General features: G+C 37.7%; 2 protein-coding genes across 6 annotated transcripts in view; both read right to left on the bottom strand.

Moving 5' to 3' along the window:
* The window catches only part of LOC105720554 (uncharacterized), a 382,182-nt gene that overhangs the window by 275,378 nt on the left and 87,552 nt on the right, over positions 1-19,252 (bottom strand). The window lies entirely within an intron of this gene.
* LOC105720552 (FUN14 domain-containing protein 2-like) lies at positions 6,486-7,302 on the bottom strand. Its single transcript, XM_064376729.1, has one exon. It carries the CDS (start codon positions 7,268-7,270, stop codon positions 6,815-6,817), a length of 456 nt encoding a protein of 151 aa, XP_064232799.1. The 5' UTR covers positions 7,271-7,302; the 3' UTR covers positions 6,486-6,814.

Below are 19,252 nucleotides of genomic sequence, written 5' to 3'. Positions count from 1 at the left end.
AGAAGAATCAACCACATCACCAAATGTTCTCTATAATATTAAGGGAAAAAATGCCTATCCTATTTTTGGATATAAATCCAAGGAACAGTATCTTCCCTATTCCCACTTCTATTTGGTGATCATTAATCTATTCATTTACTATTTTCCAACGTTAGACCATTTAGAGATGCTCATTAGATAGGTAATTTATCCAGTTCACATGAAGTCCTTGAAGACCAAGTAACATGTCGGAGCCAACAGATAAATAAAACAGTTAGCTAGTGAGCACAAACTTTATCAACCCATAGAATTATTTTCCTAACTTCCCGGCCTCTTGAGCTACACAGGCAATTCTTTCTCCTTGTAACAGAAAAAAAGAGAATATAACCAAAATGCAAAAAATTAAAAATTCTGCCCTACAACAAATTGATCTCAAACACATAAGCAAGTAATTTGCACAACTGCCAATGGTTTTTTTTTTTTCAGTTATTTTGTTTTCTTTTGTATTTATATCTTTAATAAGTGTTGTTGTAAAAATTGTGCAGGCTATTTACTCTTTTAGAAGTCTTTGGTTACCTAGGGCATCTGCATAAAACCTAAGAGGCTATTTAGTTTTCACTCATGATGAGTGGCAGCAGAACTTTTTTAACAGCTACATTTTGCAGAGCAGTTGCAGAAAATAATTGCCAGGTCAAGCAGACCCTTTATCCTCAGAAACCATCCATCCAAAGTCCCACTGAAAGATCTAAAAATTTTTAACTTTCACTCTGAATAGTCCCTTTGGATGCAAACCTTCTTAAAGTACACTATGAAGAGCCAGTTCTGAGAGGCCTTCCAGTGATGAAGTGAATGAGGCAAATTATGACTCCTAAGCTTATATTTCTCTGTTAGATATTATCTCATATCCTTACATAAAGTCTGATTTATACAAATTGGCTCACTTTCTGAGGATTTGCTTTTATTTTTAATGCAGCTTTTCAGTCAAACTTCACTTTCGGTGGAAACACGTTTTTGATAGCCAGGGATGAACATAAAATTCCATTATTTAAGTGGCAAAGAGTTGGTAAGTCAAGTCCACGAGGCCTGTGGCAGTAACTTACTCTGTTTGTGGTTTCTACTTTGTTAGACTCTGTGGAGCCATGAATCTATCTTGTCCTTAAAAAACTGAAAGAGGGGGCTTTTAAAATGAATGTAATGCTAAATTTATGTGCCCCAGGAGCAGCATATGAGGGCTTCTGGACTGATTAGACCCAGATGTTGGTAACAATGTTAGTGTTATGGACCAACTGCAGGTGTGGGAATAGATCCCCTTCCCTGGGACCCTCAGCAATCAGACCAGTGGTTTCTTCTGGCTCTCAGTTTGGAGTTTTCAATTAACACTACAATGGTATTGTTGTTCTCCAATATTAGATCGTATGTCATGTAAATGAAGTTGAATATACAGTTAAACTTGACAAGGTGATTTAGGCCAAGAATACATGTGTTCAGTATTATAACTTGATTGAGGTTAAATAATAATAATAATAAAGCCCTGACATGCTATAAAGTTTTTATTATTTGGCTTATCAGTAGATTTTCACATTATACTTTCATAAAACAGAATGTCATTTATAGCAGGACGAGACGCTTATGAAAAGGGAGACACAAACCTGCTTATAAATGACTGACATGATTAACTCCAGATTGGAGGCTTTTATATAGTCAGGATGGCAATTGGAAGTTCTCTGTGTGCTTTTTTATTTGCTTATTTCTATTTTCCAAAATTCTGTCTTAGTTCTTTATCCTCTCCCTTAACGTGAGCAATCAGTACCTACATAATCACCCACATTGGTGAGAGCAGCAGCAGGGTCTGGGACGGTTCTGAAATATTACTTGGCTAAAGCAATGAATCCAGCTCATCAGTGACCAGAACCATATTCCACTGTCCTATGGGTGTCATAGGACAGCTCACTAAAATGTATTATGATAGCTGTCATAACTTTGAATTAGACTCTACGCTTCTCAGGGCAGGAACCTTATCTGTTACATGTTTATAAGTACCACGGAACTGATTGTCCCATTAATAAATACCAATAAAAACAACTTCAGAGGTCCATTTTGTACGTCATTCGTAGAACATTTATAATGCTCATTAATGTTGATGGACCATGCACAGTACACAGCTCTCCCATTTTACTTATGCCTTCGTTTGTTGCTGCAATCTCTTAGAGACCAAACCATGTTTTAAGTCAGCTCAGGAAAATGTACATTGGTGTGCCAGTACCTAGGGAAAGCTTTATGTCCTACAAATGCATGCATTACAAATTCAAGGAAAGACAAGGCTCATTTTTCTCTGGGAGCACTAATAAGCTAAAGCTGATGGACTAATTCTTTACAACCAAATGCCATGACAACTCAGAAGCAACTTCTTTCAGTGAATGTTAAATCAGTGTAAAAATGAAGTTAGTTCTGAGAGTTAAACCTAACCTCTCTGCCAAGATCAGAAATGGTCAACAGTATTCCTCTCTTTTTATCACAGTCTATATATTGGTACACATAGTATTTCCTCTTTAAATTTATGAATTTTTTCACTATAGCTAGGAACATTGATCTCTGGTATAATTACAAAGTCTTTAGCAAATAGCTAGCGCGTCTCAATTTACTTATCTCCCAAATGATCATCATGTGAGATGGAATGAATGAGTTGGTAATCTCTGAGGAAAAAGTCAAGCATTCTTTGTGCATGAAATGTTTCAAGATACTACTTTGTAGATTGGTATACTCATTCAGTCTGGCATTTATTCAGCAAATATTGAGGGTCTATAATGTGCAAGGTGCAGTGCAGACACTTGGATACAAAGATGAAGAATGCACAGTCCTTTCCTCAAGGAAAGATAGATGCCTAAGCCTAAGTGCCACAGAACAATTCAACAACGAAATTAAGAAACGAATCAAACACCTATGAATGCATGATTTTTAAGGCTGTCCTATTTGTTCTTAATACAAAAGAGACTTTAAATTGAAGCATTTACATTGTGGAAAAATATGATTCAAGTAACGTAGTGAAGGTCATGTTGTCACTGATTAAAACAAATGAAAAGGTTTGGCATGGCAAGTGAAGATGTTAGATCACTGACATAAAAGAAATTCTTATTCCTTACTATTCCAGGACATTCTAAATATATTTGTTGTTGATTTTTGAACTTAATTTTTATATAGATATTCCTGTCTAGCTTTTCCTAGAGCCCCATCAAATGTTTATAATCTACAGAGCACTACATAACTGTCCCCATGTGCAATGATAAAATGCAGCCTATTGATTTTTCTGCCAAGTAGGTAGAAGAGTTATGAATTCGGTTATTTCATATTATATGACCCCCACATTACAGTAATGTACTCTTTCCCCCACTCCAATGGTGTCCAAAAGCATAAAGAAAATGAGAAGTAATGATGTTAGTGACTTAAATTACCATCCAAAAATAATTCATTGTGTCACTTAACTTTCCGGGGCAGTTTCTAGAAGCTAACACATTCACTACAGTACAAAGTGGAAGCATAGCAAGTAAATATTTTTGCTACAAACAAATCAAAGGGTACACCGTTTAAGATAGTCTTTGTTATTTTCAAACCACTTTCAAACAAACAAACAATGACTGTCTCTGAGAAACATCAATATGCAGCTAAGGAACTACTTATATCATAGACATGTCATTGGAATCTTAGTATATTCAGCAACATTTCGACAAACTATTCCAATATTACTCGTGACTCTATAGGGAAAAGTACTATTCATCCTGCACCACTGATGAGAAAACAGGGCAAATTGGCAGTGCAACTTATCTATTGCCACATGGATCTTAAATTGACTAAGAAAGCAATCAGAATTGTAAACACACCACATTCAACGTTGAATTCACTGTTGCTAACACCTTGTGAGCTCCCTCAGAGTAAGCCATTGTGCTATGTACTTACGGAGTAGGATATAAACATGAAGAAAATCTTGTCTACTTTAGGGAACTCAACAAAAAAATTACTCTAGACATCTAAATATTAACAAGATTTGGGAAACTCTGATAACATACGAAGTATCTTGGGCCATCTGTTCTTCATGATAGGAATCTCTATGAAATGCTGAGCCCAAGGTCTACCCATGTGTTACCTGCAGTGCTACAAGGTGAACTGCCTTCAGTCAGTCATATAAATGGTTCTAATGAGCTGGTGCTGCCCACCCTGTGGTTAAAAGAGGACTCGTGTAAAACCACAGACACCAAGTACCTGTTTTAGAAAAGGAAGTCTGCATTTTGGCTCTTTATTATCATGAACAGAATTTTGGGGTCCATGATAAAATCTAAATTCAATCTTTTGCCTTATTTAAAATATAAAAAGACAACATATTTCATTTGCTATGTATATTAAAAGTGCAAACAAACAATCACAATTTCTTCAAATGGATTTACAGATATTATTTACTCTTCTCCAGAATGGATATGCAAGAAGGGGTGACAAAAGCAAGCCTTGCATTTAAAAAAAGGAAGTGATCACACTTTATTAGTTACATCTGTTCCTATAAGAAGGAAAAAGTCACCACTGGATGGTATCTAGAGTCTCAAGCACTGTAAAGTTTTCTTCAAGACGCCCCAAGAGTAGAGAAACAATTTATTCTCACAACTTTAAAACCATCGATCCATTCTTCTGCTTTCTAATGGATTTCATATTGCATCTCGCTGAGGAAAAAATTCTCTATACTCAACCTTTCCTTTCTTAGATGGTGGTAGGTGAGAAAGAAGAATGAACTGTCTAAGAGGCTGCGGCTGTTCTGTACAGTAAGTACAGGATGAAGAGTGGATGGACCATCCTCCAACAAGTAGAGCACATCCATATAGCTCTGAATATGCAAATAGAAGCATTAAATAGCACAAAAATATGGGCTGATGGTAATTAAGAAATAAGTAGATTTGAGAAAAGCAGCAATGGGCTTCTGCCAAAGACGATCTACAAAGAGGTCATTCTACATCCATAGATCAGAAGAAGGAACTTCCCAGCTCTTTCGTATTTAGAATTAGAGAAGTCCAGTAAATATGGTTTGCACACACTTGGAAAGAATTCAACATAAAGGTTGCTGAAGTGTTGTGCAGATGTGCACATCTTTGAGAATTTCTTGTATCTACATGTATGTGTATAAAAATTATGAAAACAAATATTTCTGGGAGAATATACAAGAAATACAAACACTGGGTCCCTGGGAAATAAGACTAAACAATTAAGTTGAGGGAGTAAAACATTTGCTTAGAAAAAATACTTCTGTGCCATTCGATTTTTTTCTTTTTTTTCGAGAAATGGTCTCACTCTGTCACCCAGGCTGGACGACAGTGGTACAAACATGGCTCACTGCAGCCTTGACTTCTTGGTCTCAGGTGATCCTCCCACCTCGTGAGTAGCTGGAACTACAGGCACCCACCGCCACACTTGACTAATTTTTGTATTTTTTTGTAGAGACAGATTTTGCCATGTTGCCCAGGCTGGTTTCAAACTCCTGGGCTCAAGCAATCCTCCCATCTTGGCCTCATTAAGTGCTGGGAATACAGGCATGAGCCACTGTGCCCTGCCTGTTTGATAATATTATATTTATAAATCTAAAAAAATGAATAATTACCAGAGTTGATTAAAACTAATTGTGCCTGAAGACCAAAAAAATAGAGACAAATAACACAGGGAAGTAAATCTCTGAGCCTTGAAACTAGCTTTAATTAGGGTCTTGGACACATGGAATGATTTTGCCCACAAGCTCAGAAGAGTATGTCTCTTTAAAATAGGAGAATAATCAATCCTGGTTTTTCCATCCCTAGCTTCCATCCTTCTGTACATGCAAGCAAATATATCCAAATAAGTATTTTGATTCTGTACTGTAAGTATAACAGTACTTATTAATACAATATTATGTTTCGATTAAATCAGAAAAACAATTTGCAGAAGTTGTCATCAGAAACTGACTTTAAAATCTTGTGTTTTGTCTTCTCTTCTTTTGGTTGATTTCTCTTCTTTTGTCCCACCCATTTTGATGTTTGTTTCCATCCTTCTCATGCTTATTTTCTCAGTCCACACCTCCTTCCTGGGCAATCTAGTCCATTTCATGGCTTCAGCTAGTCTCACATATGTCAGTGACTCCTAAATCTGGAGCTCTCACCCCAAATTCTCTCCTGAACACAGGATACAATTTCACTGTTAATTGACTACCTCAACCTTGATTTCCTGCTTCATATTTCGTACACCGAAAACCGAACTCCTCTTCTACCCAAACACGTCCCTTTTCCTACTTCTACCAGTTCCATCAATAATATTGTGATTCCCGTCAGATCTAACGTCATTATCTAATTCTTCCTCTGTCATTTACCCTTAACATCCATTCTTTTTTGTTTGTTTTTTTTCATGCTTAAAGGCAAATGTATTCAGTTCCTTTCCATGCAGCGCACAATAAGGTTATCTATGTGCTTATTTCTTTTCCAAATCAATTGTTTGGGACAACCTTTCAGGATCCAGTCATCTTCCATGGTGAGCCAGCTTGCAGTGTGTTCTGGTTTAAGTGTCTTGCATGGAGGTGAAGGAATCTTCTTGCTGACCTACAGACTGACCAAGTAGGGGGTGTACTGAGAGGAGAGCTAAGGACTACTGTCTTCTGCCACCATCAAGCTCATGGTGCCACAGTAACTTGCACCAACAGATGCTTATAGAAGCCACCTGGATTTGCCACGGCAGGGAGGAAGGCACGGGAGAAGAGGAACGACTTGATGTCCTATGACGGAGTGTAGAGGCTGCTTGCTGGAAAAAACCAGGAACAATGAAAATGAGGTCATCTTCCTTAGGATGCCATGCCAAGCAGAAAGCCTCCGAAAAATCCCCCAGTCACTAGAACATTCTTCTTCACAAATGACACCACCTCCTCGGCTCTGCTCCTGGCCTCCGCGGGTACCTGGCTGCTCTGACGGATCTTCAGCTGCTCTTTGGCTTTCCTCATGTCCTTCTCCACTCGCTGCCAGTCAACTTTGATGTACCCAGTATGGTTTGCAAGCTGAAGGAGAAAAAATCCACCTCCCACAGCTGTTGCAGCCAACTTTCCAACCTTCTGGAATATGAAACCCTTGCACCATCCAGTGACACCTCCAATGAACAGCTGAGTTGCCACGCTATACTTTTCGGCTGAAGGTACAGATTCCTGCCCGAATAGCTTACGCCACCATGGCTGCTTCTTAGCAAATTCTCCAAGGTCCAGTGACTCAAAAGTTCCCTCAAAGTTTCCTTGACTGGACGCAGCCATTACGAGGAGCTCCTCTCGCGAGGACACACGCAGAGGATCTGCGCGGTAGGCCGCGGAGTGGTGCGCAGTTGTCGCCACCACTTGGCTTCCGGCCACATCCATTCTTTCAATACAATCTCTAAAATGTCTCACAAGAAAAGCAAAACAAAGCCCCGTCATTTTAATTTCTTTAGTCCCGTCTTGTCTGGTCTCTTGCAATAGATTTTTAACTAACGCCCCCATCTTTAATGCTCTTCTCAACTTTTTCTTCCTCAATGCTGCTAGATATTGAAACGCTCTGTTAAAAAATCTTCAAAGGCTCCTCATGTCCTAGAGGATTAGCATAGGTCCACCCTCTCTGTGCTGGTTTATCTCCATCATTCTGTGTTTTAGGCAAAGAGAACTTCTTGCTTTTTCCTTAGACTATGTCATTCACTTTCATGCCTTTGCATCTTTCATCTTCAGCTTCTTCAGCCAGAAATACGACATGTTCCATGGGGTCACATAAGGTGGTATCTTTTTCTAGGCTTCTCCTCCCTTCCCTGACCTGGGGGCAGTGCTGTGTTGGAGGTGGAACAAAGAGCCAAGAAAGTGACAAAAGGGCTGGGCACGGTGACTCATGCCTGTAACCCCAGCACTTTGAGAGACCGAGGGTGGATCTTGAGGTCAGGAGATCAAGATCATCCTGGCCATGGTGAAATCCAGTCTTTACTAAAATACAAAAACGTAGCCAGGTGTGGTGACGAGTACCTGTAGTCCCAGCTACTCAGGAGGCTGAGGCAGGGGAATTGCTTGAATCCAGGAGAAGGAGGTTGCAGTGAGCCCAGATGGTGCCACTGCACTCTAGCCTGGAGAAAGAACAAGACTCCATCAGAAAGAAGAAAGGAAGGGAAAGGGAAAAAGGGAAAAAGGGAAAAAGGGAAAAAGGGAAAAAGGGAAAAAGGGAAAGGGAAAGGGAAGAAGGAAGGAAGGAGAAAGAAAGAAAAGAAGGACGGAAGGAAGGAAGGAAGGAAAAAGGAAGGAAGGAAGGAAAGAAGGAAGGAAGGAAGGAAGGAAAAGAAGGAAGATCTATTGTCAACCCATTGCCAGGAAGTATTTTCTCAAACAATGCTAAAATGTGTAAGACACCATGACAATTGTTAGTCAAAAAGTTGAACAAAAGTCACAGGTGTTTCTGAGGATTATGCAGCATAGAAGAGAAAAAGACAAAGTTGGAAAATAAACCGTCATCTCTTTGCATTAGTAGAGCTGAGAAATAATTACTATGGTCTCTGCAGACTCTGAGATGTCATCATTTTATACATCTTACTCATACAGGGATAATTAAATGTATTTGTCCGATGACAAGAGAGGGATTGTTCTTTGCAGTTAATGCATTCCTATGAGTAAATAAAACACTAACCAAATGTTAAAGTAAGCATTCAGACAAAAATAAACTACAAAGCAACAGAAATAAATTATACTTAAATAGAGTGAATTGAGCATATGGAGTATACCCATTGTAAACTAACCCCAAAGAATACTGCTAAGCCAAGCCAGTCCAAGCTCATTTATCCTGAAAACCATGTGGTACAAGTGCACAGCACTCAACAATAATACTTCAAGAACCTGAGCAAATATACTTTGCTTCTCAGCAAAACCTTTCTATATTAATGCTTCCCTGGAGATGAACTGTGTCTCTAAAAAAATATTAGAAAAAGAGGAAATATTGTTTGGCCCACTATGTTTTCAAGTCAGTGAGTATGGGTAACTAAAAGGATGAAACAACAGAATAACAGAGAATTTTATTTCTGAAGGCAAATCAATTAAGTGTGCATACATTTAAATTTATGAAATAGCCTGCATTGGAAACATCCCACCGTCACTACCACCACCTGCTACATATCCTTGAGAAGCCTGCAAATAGGTGTCTGTCTTTAGAGATCTATGATGAAAAACTCCTTTTAGTGACCCTTTATCTGGTTGCATCTGCCCTCCAGGTGTTGTGAGTCCCACAGAACTCCTGGATGAACACCACCCAGAATATTCCTTATAATTTCCTCTTGCCTTTGAAAGCCAAGATGAAAGTGAGAGCAATCAGGATGATCCAGCTGAAAATCCAGAAGGAGAAGGCTTGGACTCTACTTCACGTGCACTTCAACTCCTACCTTGCTTATTTCACTCACTAGTCATTTCCTCCTGTGGCTGTGCTCATAACTCTCCAGGCTGCACTATAGGGTGATGGAAAAACACCACATTGGTCTCTGTATTAGTCCATTTTCATGCTGCTGCTGATAAAGAGACACCTGAGACTGAGTAATTTATAAATAAAAAGAGGTTAAATGGATTCAATTCCACGTGGCCAGGGAGGCCTCACAATAATGACGGAAGGCATGTCTTACAAGGCAGCAGACAAGAAAGAATGAAAGCCAAGCAAAAGGGGAAACCCCTTATAAAACCATCAGATCTCATGAGACTTATTCACTACCATGAGAACAGTATGGGGAAAACCATTCCCATGATTCAATTATCTCCCACTGGGTCCCTCCCACAACATATGGGAATTACAGGAGTTACTATTCAAGATGAGATTTGGGTGGGGACACAGCCAAACTGTATCAGTCTCCCTTCTCTCTGCCACACTTCAGGCTTACATTCCCATTCCTACCCAAGTCCAAGCTAAAGACTGCCAAGAAACACGAAGTTTTATGGTTGGAAACCAATTCACTATGGAAGACTGATTGCAAATGTTGCCCTAGTTTTCCAGATTCCTTCTAATTGTGACTTTGCAGCTACTCCCTTCAGCTTTTTTGTAGCTACTTCCCCACTCCTTGAATCTGATCTGCCCTTGTGACTTATTTTGACCTAAAAGGGATAGTGAAACTGGCACTGTCCCAGTACAGAGCCTAGGCCTCAAGTATCCTTGCCTGCCTTCTCTCTTTCTTAGAAGCCTGTCACTGCAATGAACATAAACCCAGCTGACCTGCTTGCAGATGACAGACTATAAGGAAAAAGGCTGACTCAGTCCAGTTGTCTAAGCCTAGGCCCCACACATGTGAGAAAGCCCAGCAGAATCAATAAACCTGCCTTATACATGACTTGCCATCCAGGAATGCAATTCTCTCCACCCAAAGACTCGTGAGCTAAGTAAATGCTTATTGTTTTATACTACTGGGTTATGTGGTATGGGTTGCTTATTACACTGAATATCGTGGCAATAGATAGCAGATACACTCTCTTGCTGAGAAAATATGCTGATCCAGAACCATCAGTAGAAGCACTCTTACACTGGCATAGACTCCCTAAATTATCTGTGAGTGCAAAAGAACTCTGGTAATAATAGCCATATACAAATCAAAGATAAGCCCAAGAATCCACAGCTAGATCCTGGGGAAGAGACCAGTGAGGCAGGAGGTAAGCCCAGATATCAGGGTCTAAGGCCAAGAGTTGATGACAGGAGCCACAAGCAGCACACCAGGCAGAGTAAAATAATTAACTCAGTCAAGAATTATATCATAGCTTGAATCAATAGAGGAGGAGTCAGGATTCAAGCCTGTGGTATAAGTCAGGAAAGAGGACAGTCTAGGGCAAAGGAAGGCAGTTAACATAGTCAACAACCCCAGGAGTTCTTTAGTTGCAGCAACTAGTATAATGCCTACACATACTAAAACTGCCTAACAACAGTTTTGAATGAATTGGTGAGTGCCTGCAGTAAACTTAGGACTTAAAGCTAAGTAATCTAAGCACTGGCATTAAGAAACTGGTAAAAGGTTGATCCACAAGGACAATGAGTGGTACAGAGCCTTTGGAAAGTGAACTCTCATGATTAGAGATTTTATAATCATTTATTTCATAAAGTTGACTTTTGATCCCTGGGCCTTTTGTATAAGAGGCCTTTAATAATGTTTATTGAATTGTATTAGGGTTTAATGGTTTAAAAATGTTCACTTCATTTATTTTAGGTATCATGATATGATTATGAGGAATTATCCAAACTATCACCACTGCCATCTCCTTCCTGGAGCAAGTGTAGTTTCCTGATACTTAATGCATTCATGTGCAACTGCACTATGATCTTGGCATAAAATCAGAGCAAATATCCCAAGGAAGCTATTCACAGTCTCCCTTCAGGTTTGTCTTCATCAAAGCCCCACAGCTAAAAGTATCCCCAAAGATAATCAAGGGGTCCTAGTTCCAGAAGTAAAGGTGAACAGAACTTGAACTTGTTGCCTGTTTTTAAATGGACATTCACCAGGTGGCACAGAGTGACTTTATCTGGATATGGGACAGACATTATATAATAAATTTTGTACTTTCAAAAGGCTAGAATACTATATTATCAACATAATTGAAAAGTAGAATTGAATATGTGCATCAATCGGGATTTCATGGAGTATCACTAAGGGATATGCCAGCTGAAGTTTCCTTTACACAAAGGGCAGTGAGGGGATGTCTTCTGCTGTATTAATAATTATCCAGCTTTGATGAGTAATAACACAAACAGGAAGGCCAATTACAGTCCTGGCATCATCAGTTGTAGAAGTTACGATCCTCTGTGATAGGCTTCCTTAATTGATTAACTTTCTTTACACAGTAGTCAAGGACCCAGGGAAGTCTTTTCACAATAGCTTTTCATTAGTATTAAATGCGTCTTTTTCAGTGACATAACATGGAAAGCTTAAAAATACAGGTTTCAAGTAAAATAATCAGCATTTCTGAACAATAATGCTGATAAAACATCTATCATTTTGCTTTGTTATTTTCTGCCTACTTACTATGGATAGCAAAATTAGTCCACCCAGCAAAAACATTATCAGGATTCCATAGACATCTAAACTTTTAATTATATCCAACATCCTAAATGTCAACCTCTAGAGCATCTGGATATATAAAAATAAGGTGTAGACTTTATGTTCACTGAATAATTCCCAAATAATCACTTATTATATATTTCACTACTCATTTTCTCTTTGGGTAGTTTTAGGAATGATTGTGTGTGTGTGTGTGTGTGTGTGTGTGTGTGTGTGTGAGAGAGAGAGAGAGGGATCGAGAGAGAGAGAGAGAATTCAAAGCCTCACACATACTACATTCTATAGCACTTTAGAAGTATCTCCAATCACTAAATTACTTTTTTTTTTAATACTAAGAGTAATTTTAATAAAAAAAGGTAAGATACAAAATCAAGACCACAGGATTTCAAGGTAAGTGCCTAACTATGGAAGAAGTTTCTTAAGGGAAACAAGGTTCAGAATACATCCTGGTGTGGTCATCTCAGTATACTTTTTAATAGAAATTAAGAAAAATCTTTTTATCATTTCCTTTGTATTTTGCTATTATTCAGCAAGGATTAAAAATGCTTACCTAGACTCTCTTACTAAACTGTTTTAATAAGTGAATTTATATTAGCATGCCTTGACTTTTCAAATATGGACTAGAAAGTTTGTTTGAAAACTCATTTTTAGCTATATTTGATTATTCTTCATTCCCAACTCAAATCCCAAAGAATAAAATTACTCAAAATGGAGGAAAGTTAACAGGAGTATGGGTATGTTTCTGTGTATTTTTCAAATTTTTGATTCATGTCAGGAAATCTGAAAATTGCTTCATCAGATTTTCATAAAAAAGAAATAATTCTGCCAAAATTGTAGCATGATGATATAAATATGGGTATTGACAACTTGAGGGGGACTCTTGGATCATCAATCTAATTAATTACTTATCTTCTTGTCATAGTAATCACTTACTCTTAGGTGCCCTAAGACAGAAACGCTGGGAGGGTTGGACAGTGGAGAAAGCTAATAGTCAGAAGATTAAATGTAGCATGAATTTATGGAGGTGACTGATAGCACTTAAATGTGCCTAACCCCAAAATGTGAAATATTCTGAGCTTCTGATGACACATCACTAAATCGAGACATAAAGTTCTGATCTAATTATGGACTTGACTTTGAACCTAGACAGACAGTGATAGAGAGACAGTGATAGAAAGAAGATGTGATGGGAGTGGGAGAGGAATGTATAGATAAATCTAAAGGCAAAAAAAATACATATGCAGCATAGTAAAGCACTCTTTCAACCCAAAATTATAGCAAAATAACATTACCTGATTTTTAATTTTACCAATATTAGAGCTCTCTAGTGAAATAGAACCAATAGGATAGACAGACAGATTGGCAGAAAGACAGATAGATAAAGAGGGCTTTTATTATAGGAATTGACTCATAATCATAGAGACTGAGAAGTCTCACAATATGCTGCCTGCAAGCTGAGAACCAGGGAAGCCAATGATGTAATCAATCTGAGTCCAAAGGCCTGAGAACCTGTGGGACCCTGGAGTCTGAAGGCCTAAGAACCTGGAGGTCTCATCTCCAAGGCTAAGAGAAAAAGGAAGTCCGACCTCAAAAAGAGAACAAATTCACTCTTCTTCCTCATTTTTGTTCAATCCGGGCTCTCAACACATTGGATGATGCCTGCCTACATGGGCGAGGACAGATCAGGATCATTTTTACCAAGTCTACTGATTCAAATGCTAATCTCTAAAAATGCTGCCCACCCTTCACAGAAATGTTTTACCAGCTAAGTATCCCTTAACCCAATCAAGTAGACACCTAAAATTAACAATCACAACCAGTTAACCCTGCTTCCACCCATGCTGACCAGTATTTTGTTATAAGAGTAAACTGAATGCAAGTGGGCAGGATAAAAGGGCAAAGCTAGAAACTTTGCTAGTGCCCATACTAGTTAAGAACACTCTGCTCAATTCAAGTCGGTAATTAACTTATATGTGTGTGTATACTGCGTTTAGTACTGTGCTTGGTACCATTGAGACAAAGTTAAACGCCCCAAGGCCCTTAACCTCGAGGAATTTGTAGTCTAGTGTGGGAGAGACACATTTAAACAAGTAAACAAATGTCCATATGATACAAGCAATATCAGAATCACAGAAGTGAAACAGAGAAAGGAATGAGTTACTCTGCCTAGAAGGCAAAGAAAACAGAAAGTACATCCTAAGAAAGGTTTTGAAGAATGAATATAAGTTCAAAGACAAAATGGGAAGGAACCACTAAACAGATGAAACAGCAGGGTGTGGGGAGCAAGGCAGGTGGAAATTTTGAGTTCATTGCATAGAGAGAGATAAGAATTGTGACGTGACCAGCCTTGAATTCTATGCCAAAGAACTTGCTTGGATTTTATCCTGTAGGTAATACCCAAAATGGGAAGAGTTGAAACCTGGAACCAACAGGGTCAGTTTTACCTTTTAGAAACAATGCCCACAACAGGAAGAGGGACTGAAAAGTTGTAAAAACAGAAGCATAGAGGCTAACAGAGCAGCCTCTGGTACAGGAAAACATCCTTAAGTTCCCATGTCACCAATTGTGATTATCTAAATGGAAAACTTTCTCCTTTTTATAAAAAAAGAAAAGGCTTACAAAGCAACTCATTTTAGACCAATTTTTTAGATATTTATGCCTTTTAAAGATTTGGATCTGCAAGAAAAAAAGAAAATGGTCATTTTTAAAACATGAAGTGATTGTGACACGTAGAGGCATCATTTGTGTTCCCTGTTGCCTGGCATATTATGGGCACTAAATATTAATTAATTAATTAATATTATTGCCCTTCATATTGGATCTTTTTTATGTTATTTGGAAATCACCCTTAGCAATTTGTCATTTTTAATAAGAAAAAAACAGTTGGTTTAAAATACTTAAAAGTAATCAAACTGAATTTATTTAAATTTTTTCTATAAATCAGACTTTTATTTAGTCAGGCTGCCCTTTACCCCAATTAATCCAAATCAGTGAGCTTTTACTGTAATTGAAAGTTGTGCGTTCTTGCCATTTCCACTGACCCTCTAAGAGCCTGTAATGGCAATTGGAAAATTTCCAAGGTGCTGGTACCTTTAGTTTCTCCTTTACTCTTCTTACAGACAATAGAAGTTTGCATTGTCAAATTTAAATCTTCTCTGAAAATGCGCCCTCATATTCTCACCTTTTTTTTTTTTTTTTTAGAAGTTTTGCTATTTCTTAATACTGACTTTACCTAACAAATCCTTAAATGGATTTTATGTAAACTGCTTCTATTACCATCTCCATTCATTTCAACTACCACCCGCAGGCCCAGAGACCTGAATCAGCCTTAGCCTTCTCCCTCACTCATGCCGTCATTTGTCAAACCTGTTCAATCAACTACTGAAAAGCCTCTCAGATCTGTTGTTTCTACTCTAATTCTCCCCTCACTTCCTAACTTCAAACTCTATTTCTTGCCCAGATTGATATAACAAACCTCTTTCCAAAGGCTTCCCACCTCTAAATGCCATGGCTCTCCAATCCATCCAGAACAACTGCCCACTCTGTTTCTTCTCTCACATGCACATCTCATTGGCTCTCCACTATTGCCAAACCCAAATCCAAGCTTTTTAGCATGACCCAAATGGCCTTTTACCATGTGGTCCTCAAACTCTTGTCGCCTATTTTCACACCTTTGTTACTTTTGCACATATTTTCCCCACTATGTAAAATTATTCTCTGCCTAGCACCCTTCTTCAACCAGCAAACTCACATGCATCCTTCAAAGATAAGCTTAAGGGAGAAGGAAATGTTATACAGTTGTTAGGAGCATGGGCATCTGTGCACTTAAACCTAGGTGTGAATCCAGCACTGACTCCAGCTGCATCCCAGTTCTGCTACCCCCCGATTTTAGGATTTGTGGACAATTACTCAGTCTTCCTAAGGCTGTGTCCTCTGTAAAAGGAGAAACATTAAACAGAGCCAAATAAGAGAACCAAATAACCAAATAAGATTAAGTCTTTGAGGTGCTCAGTCCACTGCCTGTAACATATTAACTGTGCAGTAAAGAATGGCTACTATTTTACAATTTTATCTCTTCTATGAGCTTCTCTTCCAGCCAATCATCATTTCCTTAAGTTAGAATTGATTGATTTTCATCTTGTGCTCTTAGAATGTTTTGTATCTACTTCTATAGCACTTACCTTATTGGAGAATGCTTATTTCTTTAATAATAATCATGGTTAACCATTTATTCAGTACTTTCAATGTATGTCACTTTTGTAAGCCCACTACATGTATTATCAAATTGCACCCTCAGAAACTCCATGAGGGAGGTATGATTATGAAATGTATATTAGTGATGAGGAAACTGAAGCCAAACAGGATAAGCCACTGGTCCAATGCTCCTCTGTCAGATGGCAGCAGAAATTGAAACCAGGTATCCTTGCTCAGAACATATTTCTTTAACTACTGTTCACATAGGAATATAAGCTACTTGAGTACAGAAACTGCGTCCCTCACATCTCTATGTCATTAATACGTGCACAACTTCTACAGACAAAAGGGGTTTATTATGAGCTTCTAAAGAGCTCTTAGAATAGAAGGTCTGCTGCCTATGATCCAAGACATACTGAAAACCCAGCCACAAAGGTCATCCATTCAAACTTGGTTTGTTCTGTTTCCAAACTCTATTTCTCTGCTTTGGTCCAAGGGAAGTTCAGAGAATCTTATAATATTAAGTCTGGCCCAATGTTCTGCCTGTCTACAAAGGAGGCAGTGAAGGGAGACTTCTGTGAGTTGAGAAGTTACTTCAAAAGATATGGACTATACCCAGTGAGCATTCAGGTCTTACATGTGTTTTACCATGTGGATGAATACAAAATTGTAATTGAAAAGTTAATCTCAAAGAATGCTGTGCTACTGTAGAGAATATTTTCCTTCTTGGTAATTCTCCAAATTTAAGAAAAGAGCATTCTGGAGAAAGCATACCTTCATATTTACATTCAGAGAGATGGGTATAAAGAACGTTTTTGAATTATTTAGTGGGAAATAGCATGCTTGTGAAATATTAAGTTTTTACCACCTAAAATTACATTATATTTGATATGGGAATAGGATGGTATATAAAAGCCCAGGTACACATTTCATCATCTATTTCAGCTAATTGTGCTCCTACTTCCATTTATAAAGTGAGCAGATATAAAATTACCAAGACTTGCTCTGTATAGTTGGAAAAAAAATTGTGAGCCTTGATATTTGGGGCAAAATTTGTATCTGTGTTGTGAGCATCACTCAACGAATCTCTAGTTTAAACACACAATGCCTGCACACTTGCCTGAGCGCTTGCTGGGTCTGAGGTCGCATCATCAGCATGTACACATTTGGAGCATTTCATGAACTATATGATGTCGGCAGGTCATTAATAAAAACTGAAAAAGTAAAAAGCCCCATAATTAGCTCTGGAGGTAACTTTGAATGTAACATTTTCACCTCAGATTCAACACCATTAAACAAAATGACTGGGGTTTATTCACTAATGTAGCCTGAGAACCATTCCACTATAGTTAAACTTTGCCAAATTGAGGGACACTCAAATAGCAATATGTTGTGATTCATCAAATCAAAGGCCACAGACAAATCAATAGAGATAGTTGCTGCATAAAAAATGATAATGAACAAATGTAACAATATCACCAAGGTTACCTTGAGAACAGCAAAGAAGTGGTTTAAAACTATCGACAAAAAACAGGGTCAATATATCAGGCTTGAATGAAAAGCTCGTTAAGTTTTTAGCAGATTTGGAAAAACTTAAAGTAAATAAGTAATCACTGGGAGAAAACTATCTATCGAGGTATAATGTAAGGGTCTGGTCTTTTAATAGTATAAGCAACCTGAAATGCAACAGAACCCGCTACCAACAGGTTAAGAAGGGCTTAATATGGGCATTATAAAGCAAATTCTGAGGAACAGAAAACCAGTACAGCAAATCACTGAGTCAGTACAGATTCGCATTTAAAATCTTGAAAGCACATACTAGTCAAATGACAGATAAAGAAATAGAGGATGTGAATTAGTCTAATTCTTTTCTTATCTTAACTCTATTTGATTATTTATCTTTGAACAAAACCCAATCCCTTGAATAGATTATGATGCATATCTGAATTTCACAAGTGCCTCTTTGGACAATTTGTTAGCATAAAGGATGCAGTAACAAGTTATCAATAAGCAACCCTTGTTGCTTATTCAAATACAAAGCATTACACTGATGTGCACTTAAATTGGTGCTTTAGACAGTTGGTGGGAAACATAGCTATCAAATGTTTTCCAATGGTAAAATTCTAAAATCATAAAACTAGAAGCTGTGTTTAAGATTGTTTAGTCCAAGTCTACCATCAATCACTTTCATCTTTTATAGTATCCATTTCTCAACATGTTAAAACGTTATATATCTAATAATGTGCTTTTCACACTGACTGTTTCATATGAGTGAGTGTCTGTGTTTTTTAAAAATGATTTCAACCGTAACAACAATGGAAAACTTCACCCAATATTGAAACATTTTTCTAAACTACAAAAATCACTGTATGAAAAGCAACTATATAATAAAGTAATTAAACCTTCTTTAAAAAAAATAAAGATTGAACTTAAGTTGTTCAAGAATCTGAGTGTTAAACTCTTAGGAAAAGGCCACTAGCAGTTAGATTAACATCTAACCAATTGTGAGAGTATTTTTTATAGAAAATAAGAAATATCAATAATTTGCTTTGTGCTTGAGCAACAAAGAATAAAAAATAATTTTCTACCTTAAAAAAGTTTATACTAGAATGCTTTGATTTTGAGCTGCTAAAACAATATGTACCTTTTAGAAATCATTATTTTATTTAATACACGTGCAAATATGAATTTCTCAACTATTTTACCTCAGAATCTCAGTTTAATGATCATATTGGTATAGTTTTAGGGAATTCATACCCCTCAACAGAAAAAAGAATTGTAAAGACCTTCACAGCAAGAATAGAGGTGTTTATTTAAAATGTCAAAATAAAAGTTCTATAAATGTTATGAACCTGAATAGTCATCCAAACGATAACCATAGTGAAAAGTTACAGTTCCAGTTTATGGCATGGTTTCTATTCATCATCACAGAATCTGGGATGGTCAGCTTCCTTTTGTGTCAATAAACAGTCCAAGGTTACCTAATAGCTTCTGAATTATTGATAGTTTTTAACAGAGC

Source organism: Aotus nancymaae, unplaced genomic scaffold (assembly GCF_030222135.1).
Source record: "Aotus nancymaae isolate 86718 unplaced genomic scaffold, 86718_ANA_hifiasm-v0.15.2.pri h1tg000016l, whole genome shotgun sequence".
NCBI classification, from domain to species: domain Eukaryota; kingdom Metazoa; phylum Chordata; class Mammalia; order Primates; family Aotidae; genus Aotus; species Aotus nancymaae.
This window is presented reverse-complemented; position numbering and strand designations above follow the sequence as displayed.